General features: G+C 38.5%; 4 protein-coding genes across 4 annotated transcripts in view; all 4 read left to right on the top strand.

Annotated features, from left to right (window-relative positions):
* LOC117479585 (cytosolic sulfotransferase 3-like) overlaps positions 1-2974 on the top strand; it is a 6463-nt gene extending 3489 nt beyond the window's left edge. Inside the window, exons 4-8 of the mRNA XM_034126680.1 lie at positions 189-289; positions 424-550; positions 651-748; positions 839-1013; positions 1115-2974. Coding sequence (XP_033982571.1) covers positions 189-289; positions 424-550; positions 651-748; positions 839-1013; positions 1115-1227 — 614 coding nt within the window. The 3' untranslated portion in view covers positions 1228-2974. The remainder of the gene's footprint in view (positions 1-188; positions 290-423; positions 551-650; positions 749-838; positions 1014-1114) is intronic.
* LOC117479590 (cytosolic sulfotransferase 3-like) overlaps positions 1-12668 on the top strand; it is a 25636-nt gene extending 12968 nt beyond the window's left edge. The window contains exon 9 of the mRNA XM_034126685.1: positions 12358-12668. The gene's annotated coding sequence lies outside the window, so the exon portion shown is untranslated. The remainder of the gene's footprint in view (positions 1-12357) is intronic.
* LOC117479587 (cytosolic sulfotransferase 3-like) lies at positions 3140-9583 on the top strand. Its single transcript, XM_034126681.1, has 8 exons — positions 3140-3252; positions 3910-4042; positions 4147-4269; positions 6800-6900; positions 7035-7161; positions 7262-7359; positions 7450-7624; positions 7726-9583. Exons 1-8 carry the CDS (start codon positions 3232-3234, stop codon positions 7836-7838), a joined length of 891 nt encoding a protein of 296 aa, XP_033982572.1. The 5' UTR covers positions 3140-3231; the 3' UTR covers positions 7839-9583.
* Positions 9738-12661, top strand: LOC117479589 (cytosolic sulfotransferase 3-like). Its single transcript, XM_034126683.1, has 8 exons — positions 9738-9860; positions 10515-10647; positions 10752-10874; positions 11244-11344; positions 11548-11674; positions 11775-11872; positions 11963-12137; positions 12239-12661. Exons 1-8 carry the CDS (start codon positions 9840-9842, stop codon positions 12349-12351), a joined length of 891 nt encoding a protein of 296 aa, XP_033982574.1. The 5' UTR covers positions 9738-9839; the 3' UTR covers positions 12352-12661.

Here is a 12668-nt window from a genome sequence, read left to right as displayed (position 1 = left end):
CTGAATACACATGCTTGACAGAGATGCTGTATGCGAAACCAATGTGAGTTTGGAAAATTGCACAGTATAAATCTATTTTAGTATACCTCAACAATGTAATTATGATCAGTGGAAATGGCCATGACATGGGCCCTTTAACAGAAGTTTACAGCATCAGGGCTGGGTTCACTTCATCTTTCTTCATACAGGAAAAGATCAGGCGGACAACCTCCCCACATCTCCTCGACTCATCAAAACTCACTTTCCGGTCCAGTTTGTGCCTAAATCCTTTTGGGAACAAAACTGCAGGGTCAGTAGTTTGTGTAGTCTTTTGCAACAAAGAGAAGCAGTAGAACAACAACAAACAACAACAGACATCTAAAAGTATATTATGCCTCATCTATTATCGGTCTTATGATCTTTACGTTTTTCATGATTCTTCAGATAGTCTACGTTGCCCGCAATGCCAAAGACAACATGGTGTCTTATTTTCACTTTGACCGCATGAACCTAGCTCAGCCAGAGCCTGGAGAATGGAGCAACTTCTTCCAGAGATTCATGGAGGGAAAGAGTATGTATGAAATACAATAATAATAATAGGCTTGGATCAAATGCAAAGATTTCTACTGAAAAATACTGACATATTTGTATGTATCCTTCTGTGGGATCAGTGGTGTTTGGATCGTGGTACGACCATGTGAACGACTGGTGGAAAAAGAAAGAGAGTTATCCAAAAATCCATTACATGTTCTATGAAGACATGATTGAGGTAATGTAGTTGTTATTAGGTGTTGCTATTCAGGCTACCTTTCTTCTCTAGCATAACAATGAGACGGTGAACTGACCACTGTGTTTACAGGATACTGGACGGGAGATAGACAAACTCTGCAGCTTTCTTGGTTTGTCTCCTTCTGCAGAGGACAAGATGAAGGTTACAGGGGGGGTGCAGTTTGACAATATGAAAAAGGACGGCATGGCAAACTATTCTACGAACCCAGTTATGGATTTCAAGATTTCTCCTTTCATGAGAAAAGGTAAATTGATGAATAAATACCGACAAGTATGTAATGAGAAAAAACTAATCACATCTCCACTTTGAGCTAAAACACCTGATTTATTCTCTGTGGTTCTGCAGGGAAAGTTGGTGACTGGAAGAACCATTTCACTGTGGCCCAGAGTGAACAATTTGATGAAGACTACAAGAAAAAGATGAAGGATGCAACACTTCAGTTCCGCACTAAAGTTTGAACAGAACTGGTGCTGTGTATTTTTGGGGATCAATGACTGACTGGGCATGAGTCTTCTCTGTGAGACAATCAAAATATATGTACTCTTATAGTAGAACCGTAGAATCTATGTTTATTATACATGAGGCTTTACAAATCTCCAGGATTATTATTACATGATAAAGAGCCTCACATTTATCATTATTAATCCCAAAGCCCTAACAGAATAACCATAAAAGAACATTAAAAAAATACTATAGCACATGTTAAAGAAAGTAATGTTCAAATTGAAGTTATTGTTCTCATTGTCCATTTGTCCTTTCTGCAGAAGTGGGATAACTGTATTGCTTTGTATATGATATTTGTATATTTGTAATTAAACAACAGCTCCTTCATGTGGTTCATTTCGTTTTCGTCTTCTTCCGAGACGTTAAATAAATAATAAAAAACAGAGATACAGGACAAGCTAGAAAGAGACTGGCACTTAAAAACTAAAACGTCATGCTTTTATAACCTTCTGCGGGAGTCTCATCCACCCAAATGTGTAGGCCTTAAGATATGCTGGGAGAAGGACATAGAGGAAGAGAAAACTGGTGAAACATGGGGGGAAATTATTGGGTCATGGTTTAAAGTTTCAAGGGAAATACAGATATGTCTGATTAATTGTAAAATCATCAATAGAACATATTGGACCCCAAGTAAAATGGCAAGGCTAGGACTCAGAGGCTCCGACTTGTGTTGGAGATGTGATACTACATGTGGCACTCTACTGCACATGTTGTATTCATGCCCCATAATAGATATCTTATGGTCGAAGATTATTACCTTCATTAATACAGTAATGGCTTCCTCTCTGGTACAGGGACCAATGATTTGCATACTAGGTATGGTACCAAAGGAAAGTGGTTTGAATGCCCACCAGATCTCATGGTGCAGATCAGAATAGCACTTATTACTGGATGTAGGATAGTGTTGCAACATTGGAAAGCTAAAGGGGATATATCCCTTAAGGAATGGATGGACGAAATAGCCAAAATCTCCTCCTATGAAAGATGATGTTATAAGATGATGGATAGAATAGATATATACATGAAAATATGGCTTTTGTGGCGGTGACTTGAAGTGCTGGAGAGCTCCCCCCTTTCAAATAATTGAAAACATGAAAATAAAGTTACAATGTGATGTACTATGTATTTGATAAATATAATGTGTTGTATTTCAGTATGTGCAGGATGGTTTGCATACCGCGTATCATGTATATCGTGTATACCATGGATGATGCTCTCCCTCTGTGATGTTCCCTTTGTCCGTCTTTTCTGTTCTTGTACTGTGGTACTTTGATATGTTGATATGTGATACATTTAGCAGGCTGTGTTGGCATGTATGTTTTCTTTGTCTGAAAAAACAAAGAAAAAACATCTGAATCATGTTAATGTTGTACTGCACTGTAACTTTTATTCATAAGTGTTTATATTATTATCCTTGCTTTTTAATTGCCTATTTATAATGTGTTTCCACTGCACTATTTCTTAATGCTCTCAAAGTCTTTCACTTTTGTACCTTACCTTACCTTACAGCCTGATTTATCCAGACTTTGTTATATAGTATTTTACCTAGAAATGGGTATGGTTAAGATTTTAACCGTGCTACTTGGCCCCAACACTGCTTATCGATCCAGTACTTTAACGGTATTTTTATCGGTTCTTTTTTTGTATTTTTAAGGAAAGAACCAAACAAATTGTAAACACAATAAACATTGCTTTATTTGATATACAGTATATTCATGTTGCATTGTTAAAACAAGTCCATTAATCAGGGCGTGGAACTAAAATCCGTAAAGGATTTAAAAGTTTCACTTTTATCTAGGGGAAAGGGGAGTGGCTAGAAGACCATATCAGATCTGGGACTCTACCTCCAATGTAATGCTGCGTAGTGTGAGAACAGACAGGAATATAAAGAGGGAAAGGCTTCAGCAGGAGAAGAGAACAGTTTCAGATATACAGCGGAGTAACCAGCAGCATTCACCATGTCATTTTATCAGGTCAAGGTATTTCTTCAAATTCATCTTAAGTAATTTCTCTAAGAGCTATATTGTGGTTTACTTTTAAGTAAGGTTCATTTTCTTGTTTGACATGTAATGGTGGGAAGAATGATAAATGCATGCAAAGGTTTCATGCATTCATTCACTTTTTAGCACAACGTTCTGTGTTCAACCCATGGTTCAACCGCACTGGTGGGGTTTTTTATTTTCAAAAACTAGGTTTTAAAGCATCACATATTTTGCGTGAGTAACTACCTTTTAGTAGTAATGTTTTAAAGTCCAAGAAATTGTTAAAACGCCATTTATAATATAGGAAATGTTAAGACTGTTTCAAGAAATGATCAAAAGTGATTGAGAAAAACTGGACGGAAGGGCTGCAAAGCGATTTCAGATCCGGGACAAAGGCTCCAATAACAATTGAGAAAGTGTTATGTAACGAGAAGAGAGAGGAAGCAAAGTCATAAGGAAACAAATAAGTAGAATAAAAAAAATGTCAGATATGTAGCAGAGTAACCAGCAGCATTTATATCAGAATCTGTCAGCACACTTTTGTAATTTTGTAACGTTTCTCTATTTCTTTCTCTACTGTTTAATTACTATTATAAAAATGACCAAATTAATTGTATATTTTGATTATTTTTCTTTCTTTTTTTACACATGGAGGATTCCCCTCGACCTGAACTGTTTGATTTCCATGGAGTTCCAATGTCCCACTTTTTCACAGACAACTGGGAGAACATCCAAAACTTTCAGGCCAGGCCCGATGATATACTTATTGCAACATACCCCAAAGCAGGTCAGTCCTTGAACAGCCAGATTAAAGGCCTCATAAAATATGTGTGTATAAAGGTAATGAGTGGAGATTGTTTAGTTTACTCTGTCTCTCTGTGTGTATGTCAGGAACCACCTGGGCCTCCTACATTCTGGACCTGCTGTATTTTGGTCAGCAAGAGCGCCAGACATCCGTCCCAATCTATGACAGGGTGCCTTTCTTGGAGGCTTTCTTCCCGCCTCATCATTCAGGTTCAACAGATGATCAATTATTCACATCCATGCATCACAAACATAAAAAACCCTTATTTAAAGTTATATTCTATTTAGTGGAATTTAGCGGTGAAATTGCAGCTTGCAAACAACTCAACATCCCTTCACTGACTATAGGCCAACACCACACATGAAGATTATAAAAAGCCAATGCTTTATAGACCAGCTCTAAGAGATTCAGAAGAAAAGTTATATTTTGTGTGTTCTTGAACTCCTTTGTTGACTTTTTAAACGTTATCATTGTATGTGCAAGGTTCAAATGCTTTTTATTAGTGTCACAAGACACAGAATGTACCTCACTGTAGCAATCGAGTAACCATTCATTACTTAAAGCTCCCATGTCATGCTTTTCCGGTTATTACCCGTCCCCTTGTGTGTTATGAAGGTTTTTATGCATGTAAACGGTGTGCAGAGTCAAAACCCTCAAAGTACACCCTGTAGCGAGTAAAACTCTAACACAGAAAATACCTCCCCAAAACGCCTCGTTGGAGATACGTCACTGCCCATTTGAGTCTTCCATTTAGTTCCGGGTACCGCCTGATGTCATGCGGTACCCGGAACGAAATGGACCAATCCCGAAGAGCTATGGCCACACCAGCAGCGGCGTGTTCCTCCTCCAGAGGTTCGAAGAACCGGCATTTCACAGACGAAAGCTTCCAAAACATTGCCCAGTTTGAGGCCGGATATGCACAGCTTGTTTGGACCGTTTGGAGCAGGGGAAGATCTGGGTATACAACCTGTAAGTTTGCATTGTTATTTGTGTATTTATCAAACAAGACTGTTTAAATGTGTAAACTGTGTTGGACTGCTAAGCCATTGACACAGTGCTAACTGTGCTAACTAAGTTGCTAGAGTTTCCATATATCAACTCTAATATCAGCAGATGGCCTTGCATACATGTATCTCATAGCAGGAGAATGTCTGCATTCACACACAAAATACCTATTGACAGTATACTCCGGGTGATTTGCCGGTCAGTCGCGAAACGTAATTACATTATAGCTGGCGTAGCGACCTAACACACGGAGCTAGAGCTAGTTTTGGTCAGAAAAACATTTTTGTGATGCTACGTTGCTAGCGTTTAAATATATCAACTACAATGTCAGCAGATGGCCTTACATGTTTGTCATGGCAGGAGAATGTCTGCAGTCACACACACGGAATACTCATACAGTATACTGTACTGTGATTTACCGTACATTGTGACCGTACATATACTGCATGTAGCTAACGAGGCTAGCTGTATGCTAGCGCAAAACAATGTATTCATGCAAGTTACATTGTATGACCGAACGTAGCAGAATACCCGTATACGATTGCAATTATAAACACGTTATTGCTAGCCTAATATGAACCACTAGCTTTTGTTCATAGTAGTTTTATTACACTGCATTATAGTTGCCTTTCCTCCAAGCTAACGTTCATATCGTGTTAGCTACCAAGGTAAACAAAGCTAGGTTAGCATATTAGCAGGCAAGCTGTTCATTACACAACTACTACTAACGAATCTAAAACAACTAAGTTTCTCTAATATTTTGTGATTTGCATTTGATTTCGTCCAGCCAGATCCTGGCGGACAATCCATGACGGGGAAGGGATTCTACTACTACTGAGGGTGCTAAAAGGCACCGCACCGACTGTGCGCAGGCAAGATGCGAGGAGGAGGAATGGATGATATACCGTGTATATATGTATATTTATGTTCATTTTGTACATTTCTAAAAATAAAGTTTAATGGAAATACTTAGTAGGCCTATCCTTTCTTCCCTGAATTCATATATAGCAAACCATGATTTGATTTCTCATCAAACAGTAGTAGTTTATAACGGGTAAAAATAACTTACTCTTTGTTATGAGAGTAGCTCGTAGGCCACAACGGAAAGACAAGGAGACATACACGAGTTTACAAAACCACGGCACATTTATTGTGGTAAATGCAGAGACCGGTGGTTGAGAGGATTGCAGAGTTAGTCTTCCTGCAGCCGCTTTGGAGAGAGACTGTGTCCGGAGGTGTCCGTGATCGTGCTGATTAGCCTCTTCAGCTCCACCCCATCGTAAGACAAAGGCCCTGGGGCCGTCACACTCTTCTATAACAACAGTTAAAAATATATATGTATATAAAATATACCGCTGTACCGACGCCATGATAAGACTGATGTTACGCTGAGAGCAGCCGGGAAAAGCACTGACATGGGCGCAGCCTCTCTGGTGGTTGACTAATCAGAACGAGTGGCCGAGCTGACCAATCGGAGCACACTAGGCTCACAGGGAGGGGGGGGCAAGAGCTCCAACGAGTCGTTTAGTGGAGAAAGTGAATACTGCTGAATACACATGCTTGACAGAGATGCTGTATGCGAAACCAATGTGAGTTTGGAAAATTGCACAGTATAAATCTATTTTAGTATACCTCAACAATGTAATTATGATCAGTGGAAATGGCCATGACATGGGCCCTTTAACAGAAGTTTACAGCATCAGGGCTGGGTTCACTTCATCTTTCTTCATACAGGAAAAGATCAGGCGGACAACCTCCCCACATCTCCTCGACTCATCAAAACTCACTTTCCGGTCCAGTTTGTGCCTAAATCCTTTTGGGAACAAAACTGCAGGGTCAGTAGTTTGTGTAGTCTTTTGCAACAAAGAGAAGCAGTAGAACAACAACAAACAACAACAGACATCTAAAAGTATATTATGCCTCATCTATTATCGGTCTTATGATCTTTACGTTTTTCATGATTCTTCAGATAGTCTACGTTGCCCGCAATGCCAAAGACAACATGGTGTCTTATTTTCACTTTGACCGCATGAACCTAGCTCAGCCAGAGCCTGGAGAATGGAGCAACTTCTTCCAGAGATTCATGGAGGGAAAGAGTATGTATGAAATACAATAATAATAATAGGCTTGGATCAAATGCAAAGATTTCTACTGAAAAATACTGACATATTTGTATGTATCCTTCTGTGGGATCAGTGGTGTTTGGATCGTGGTACGACCATGTGAACGACTGGTGGAAAAAGAAAGAGAGTTATCCAAAAATCCATTACATGTTCTATGAAGACATGATTGAGGTAATGTAGTTGTTATTAGGTGTTGCTATTCAGGCTACCTTTCTTCTCTAGCATAACAATGAGACGGTGAACTGACCACTGTGTTTACAGGATACTGGACGGGAGATAGACAAACTCTGCAGCTTTCTTGGTTTGTCTCCTTCTGCAGAGGACAAGATGAAGGTTACAGGGGGGGTGCAGTTTGACAATATGAAAAAGGACGGCATGGCAAACTATTCTACGAACCCAGTTATGGATTTCAAGATTTCTCCTTTCATGAGAAAAGGTAAATTGATGAATAAATACCGACAAGTATGTGATGAGAAAAAACTAATCACATCTCCACTTTGAGCTAAAACACCTGATTTATTCTCTGTGGTTCTGCAGGGAAAGTTGGTGACTGGAAGAACCATTTCACTGTGGCCCAGAGTGAACAATTTGATGAAGACTACAAGAAAAAGATGAAGGATGCAACACTTCAGTTCCGCACTAAAGTTTGAACAGAACTGGTGCTGTGTATTTTTGGGGATCAATGACTGACTGGGCATGAGTCTTCTCTGTGAGACAATCAAAATATATGTACTCTTATAGTAGAACCGTAGAATCTATGTTTATTATACATGAGGCTTTACAAATCTCCAGGATTATTATTACATGATAAAGAGCCTCACATTTATCATTATTAATCCCAAAGCCCTAACAGAATAACCATAAAAGAACATTAAAAAAATACTATAGCACATGTTAAAGAAAGTAATGTTCAAATTGAAGTTATTGTTCTCATTGTCCATTTGTCCTTTCTGCAGAAGTGGGATAACTGTATTGCTTTGTATATGATATTTGTATATTTGTAATTAAACAACAGCTCCTTCATGTGGTTCATTTCGTTTTCGTCTTCTTCCGAGACGTTAAATAAATAATAAAAAACAGAGATACAGGACAAGCTAGAAAGAGACTGGCACTTAAAAACTAAAACGTCATGCTTTTATAACCTTCTGCGGGAGTCTCATCCACCCAAATGTGTAGGCCTTAAGATATGCTGGGAGAAGGACATAGAGGAAGAGAAAACTGGTGAAACATGGGGGGAAATTATTGGGTCATGGTTTAAAGTTTCAAGGGAAATACAGATATGTCTGATTAATTGTAAAATCATCAATAGAACATATTGGACCCCAAGTAAAATGGCAAGGCTAGGACTCAGAGGCTCCGACTTGTGTTGGAGATGTGATACTACATGTGGCACTCTACTGCACATGTTGTATTCATGCCCCATAATAGATAGCTTATGGTCGAAGATTATTACCTTCATTAATACAGTAATGGCTTCCTCTCTGGTACAGGGACCAATGATTTGCATACTAGGTATGGTACCAAAGGAAAGTGGTTTGAATGCCCACCAGATCTCATGGTGCAGATCAGAATAGCACTTATTACTGGATGTAGGATAGTGTTGCAACATTGGAAAGCTAAGGGGGATATATCCCTTGAGGAATGGATGGACGAAATAGCCAAAATCTCCACCTATGAAAGATGATGTTATAAGATGATGGATAGAATAGATATATACATGAAAATATGGCTTTTGTGGCGGTGACTTGAAGTGCTGGAGAGCTCCCCCCTTTCAAATAATTGAAAACATGAAAATAAAGTTACAATGTGATGTACTATGTATTTGATAAATATAATGTGTTGTATTTCAGTATGTGCAGGATGGTTTGCATACCGCGTATCATGTATATCGTGTATACCATGGATGATGCTCTCCCTCTGTGATGTTCCCTTTGTCCGTCTTTTCTGTTCTTGTGCTGTGGTACTTTGATATGTTGATATGTGATACATTTAGCAGGCTGTGTTGGCATGTATGTTTTCTTTTTCTGAAAAAACAAAGAAAAAACATCTGAATCATGTTAATGTTGTACTGCACTGTAACTTTTATTCATATGTGTTTATATTATTATCCTTGCTTTTTAATTGCCTATTTATAATGTGTTTCCACTGCACTATTTCTTAATGCTCTCAAAGTCTTTCACTTTTGTACCTTGCCTGATTACAGCCTGATTTATCCAGACTTTGTTATATAGTATTTTACCTAGAAATGGGTATGGTTAAGATTTTAACCGTGCTACTTGGCCCCAACACTGCTTATCGATCCAGTACTTTAACGGTATTTTTATCGGTTCTTTTTTTGTATTTTTAAGGAAAGAACCAAACAAATTGTAAACACAATAAACATTGCTTTATTTGATATACAGTATATTCATGTTGCATTGTTAAACAAGTCCATTAATCAGGGCGTGGAACTAAAATCCGTAAAGGATTTAAAAGTTTGACTTTTATCTAGGCGAAAGGGGAGTGGCTAGAAGACCATATCAGATCTGGGACTCTACCTCCAATGTAATGCTGTGTAGTGTGAGAACAGACAGGAATATAAAGAGGGAAAGGCTTCAGCAGGAGAAGAGAAAAGTTTCAGATATACAGCGGAGTAACCAGCAGCATTCACCATGTCATTAGATCAGTACAAGGTATTTCTTCAAATTCATCTTAAGTAATTTCTCTAAGAGCTATATTGTGGTTTACTTTTAAGTAAGGTTCATTTTCTTGTTTGACATGTAATGGTGGGAAGAATGACAAATGCATGCAAAGGTTTCATGCATTCATTCACTTTTTAGCACGACTTTCTGTGTTCAACCCATGGTTCAACCGCACTGGTGGGGTTTTTTTATTTTCAAAAACTAGGTTTTAAAGCATCACATATTTTGCGTGAGTAACTACCTTTTAGTAGTAATGTTTTAAAGTCCAAGAAATTGAGAAAATGCCACTTATAATATAGGAAATGTTAAGACTGTTTCAAGAAATGATCAAAAGTGATTGAGAAAAACTGGACGTAAGGGCTGCAAAGCGATTTCAGATCCGGGACAAAGGCTCCAATAACAATTGAGAAAGTGTTATGTAACGAGAAGAGAGAGGAAGCAAAGTCATAAGGAAACAAATAAGTAGAATAAAAAAAAGTTAGATATGCAGCAGATTAACCAGCAGCATTTATATCAGAATCTGTCAGCACACTTTTGTAATTTTACGTTTCTCTATTTCTTTCTCTACTGTTTAATTACTATTATAAAAATGACCAAATTAATTGTATATTTTGATTATTTTTCTTTCTTTTTTTACACATGGAGGATTCCCCTCGACCTGAACTGTTTGATTTCCATGGAGTTCCAATGTCCCACTTTTTCACAGACAACTGGGAGAACATCCAAAACTTTCAGGCCAGGCCCGATGATATACTTATTGCAACATACCCCAAAGCAGGTCAGTCCTTGAACAGCCAGATTAAAGGCCTCATAACATATGTGTGTATAAAGGTAATGAGTGGAGATTGTTTAGTTTACTCTGTCTCTCTGTGTGTATGTCAGGAACCACCTGGGCCTCCTACATTCTGGACCTGCTGTATTTTGGTCAGCAAGAGCGCCAGACATCCGTCCCAATCTATGACAAGGTGCCTTTCTTGGAGGCTTTCTTCCCGCCTCATCATTCAGGTTCAACAGATGATCAATTATTCACATCCATGCATCACAAACATAAAAAACCCTTATTTAAAGTTATATTCTATTTAGTGGAATCTTGCGGTGAAATTGCAGCTTGCAAACAACTCAACATCCCTTCACTGACTATAGGCCAACACCCAACATGAAGATTATGAAGGTCAACATTATATAGACCAGCCCTAAGAGATTAAGAAGTAAAGTTACATTTTGTGTATTTTTGACATCCTTTGTTCCTTTGTTGACTTTTTAAACGTTATCATTGTGTGTGCAAGGTTGACCTCAATGTAGCAATCGAGTAACCATGACTTAACAGAAGTTTACAGCATCAGGGCTGGGTTCACTTTGTCTTTCTTCATACAGGAAAAGATCAGGCGGACAACCTCCCCACATCTCCTCGACTCATCAAAACTCACTTTCCAGTCCAGTTTGTGCCTAAATCCTTTTTGGAACAAAACTGCAGGGTCAGTTTGTGTATTTTTTGCATCGAATCATGTGTGCATGATCACAAGATGCTGAAATAGAGGGAAAAGTGACTCATATTTAATGTAAAGGCTAAATGGTAACAAAGAGAAGCAGTAGAACAAACAACAACAGAAATGTAAAAGTATATTATGTCTCTACTATTATCGGTCTTATGATCTTTACGTTTTTCATGATTCTTCAGATAGTCTACGTTGCCCGCAATGCCAAAGACAACATGGTGTCTTATTTTCACTTTGACCGCATGAACCTAGCTGAGCCAGAGCCTGGAGATTGGAGCAACTTCTTCCAGAGATTCATGGAGGGAAAGAGTATGAATGAAATACAATAATAATAATAGGCTTGGATCAAATGCAAAGATTTCTACTGAAAAATACTGACATATTTGTATGTGCCCTTCTGTGGGATCAGTGGTGTTTGGATCGTGGTACGACCATGTGAACGACTGGTGGAAAAAGAAAGAGAGTTATCCAAAAATCCATTACATGTTCTATGAAGACATGATTGAGGTAATGTAGTTGTTATTAGGTGTTGCTATTCAGGCTACCTTTCTTCTCTAGCATAACAATGAGACGGTGAACTGACCACTGTGTTTACAGGATACTGGACGGGAGATAGACAAACTCTGCAGCTTTCTTGGTTTGTCTCCTTCTGCAGAGGACAAGATGAAGGTTACAGGGGGGGTGCAGTTTGACAATATGAAAAAGGACGGCATGGCAAACTATTCTACGAACCCAGTTATGGATTTCAAGATTTCTCCTTTCATGAGAAAAGGTAAATTGAGGAATAAATACCGACAAGTATGTGATGAGAAAAAACTAATCACATCTCCACTTTGAGCTAAAACACCTGATTTATTCTCTGTGGTTCTGCAGGGAAAGTTGGTGACTGGAAGAACCATTTCACTGTGGCCCAGAGTGAACAATTTGATGAAGACTACAAGAAAAAGATGAAGGATGCAACACTTCAGTTCCGCACTGAAGTGTGAACAGAACTGGACGGGCTGTGTATTTTTGGGGATCAATGACTGACTGGGCATATGTCTTCTCTGTGAGACAATCAAAATATATGTACGCTTATAGTAGAACCGTAGAATCTATGATTATTATACATGAGGCTTTACAAATCTCCAGGTTTAGCCTCACATACAATATTATTGCACATGTTAAAGAAAGTAATACTCAACCTAGTATTGAAGTTATTGTTCTCATCATCCATCTGTCCTTTCTGCAGAAGTGGGATAACTGTATTGCTTTGTATACGATATGTGTATATTTGTAATTAAACAGCAGCTCATTCATGTGG

This window comes from Trematomus bernacchii, unplaced genomic scaffold (genome assembly GCF_902827165.1).
Source record: "Trematomus bernacchii unplaced genomic scaffold, fTreBer1.1, whole genome shotgun sequence".
Classification (NCBI taxonomy): domain Eukaryota; kingdom Metazoa; phylum Chordata; class Actinopteri; order Perciformes; family Nototheniidae; genus Trematomus; species Trematomus bernacchii.
Note: the sequence above shows the minus strand (reverse complement) of the source record. Positions and strands in the feature narration are given on the sequence as shown.

What these genes read in the sequence shown, in the direction of transcription:
- LOC117479587 (XM_034126681.1), top strand. Translation starts at nt 3,232, where the DNA reads ATGTCATTTTATCAGGTCAAG. An exon ending in CTTCCCGCCTCATCATTCAG is followed by an intron (nt 4,270 to 6,799) that starts GTTCAACAGATG and finishes TTCTTCATACAG; the next exon opens with GAAAAGATCAGGCGGACAAC. An exon ending in TTCTCCTTTCATGAGAAAAG is followed by an intron (nt 7,625 to 7,725) that starts GTAAATTGATGA and finishes GTGGTTCTGCAG; the next exon opens with GGAAAGTTGGTGACTGGAAG.
- LOC117479589 (XM_034126683.1), top strand. Translation starts at nt 9,840, where the DNA reads ATGTCATTAGATCAGTACAAG. An exon ending in TGCAACATACCCCAAAGCAG is followed by an intron (nt 10,648 to 10,751) that starts GTCAGTCCTTGA and finishes TGTGTATGTCAG; the next exon opens with GAACCACCTGGGCCTCCTAC. An exon ending in TTCTCCTTTCATGAGAAAAG is followed by an intron (nt 12,138 to 12,238) that starts GTAAATTGAGGA and finishes GTGGTTCTGCAG; the next exon opens with GGAAAGTTGGTGACTGGAAG.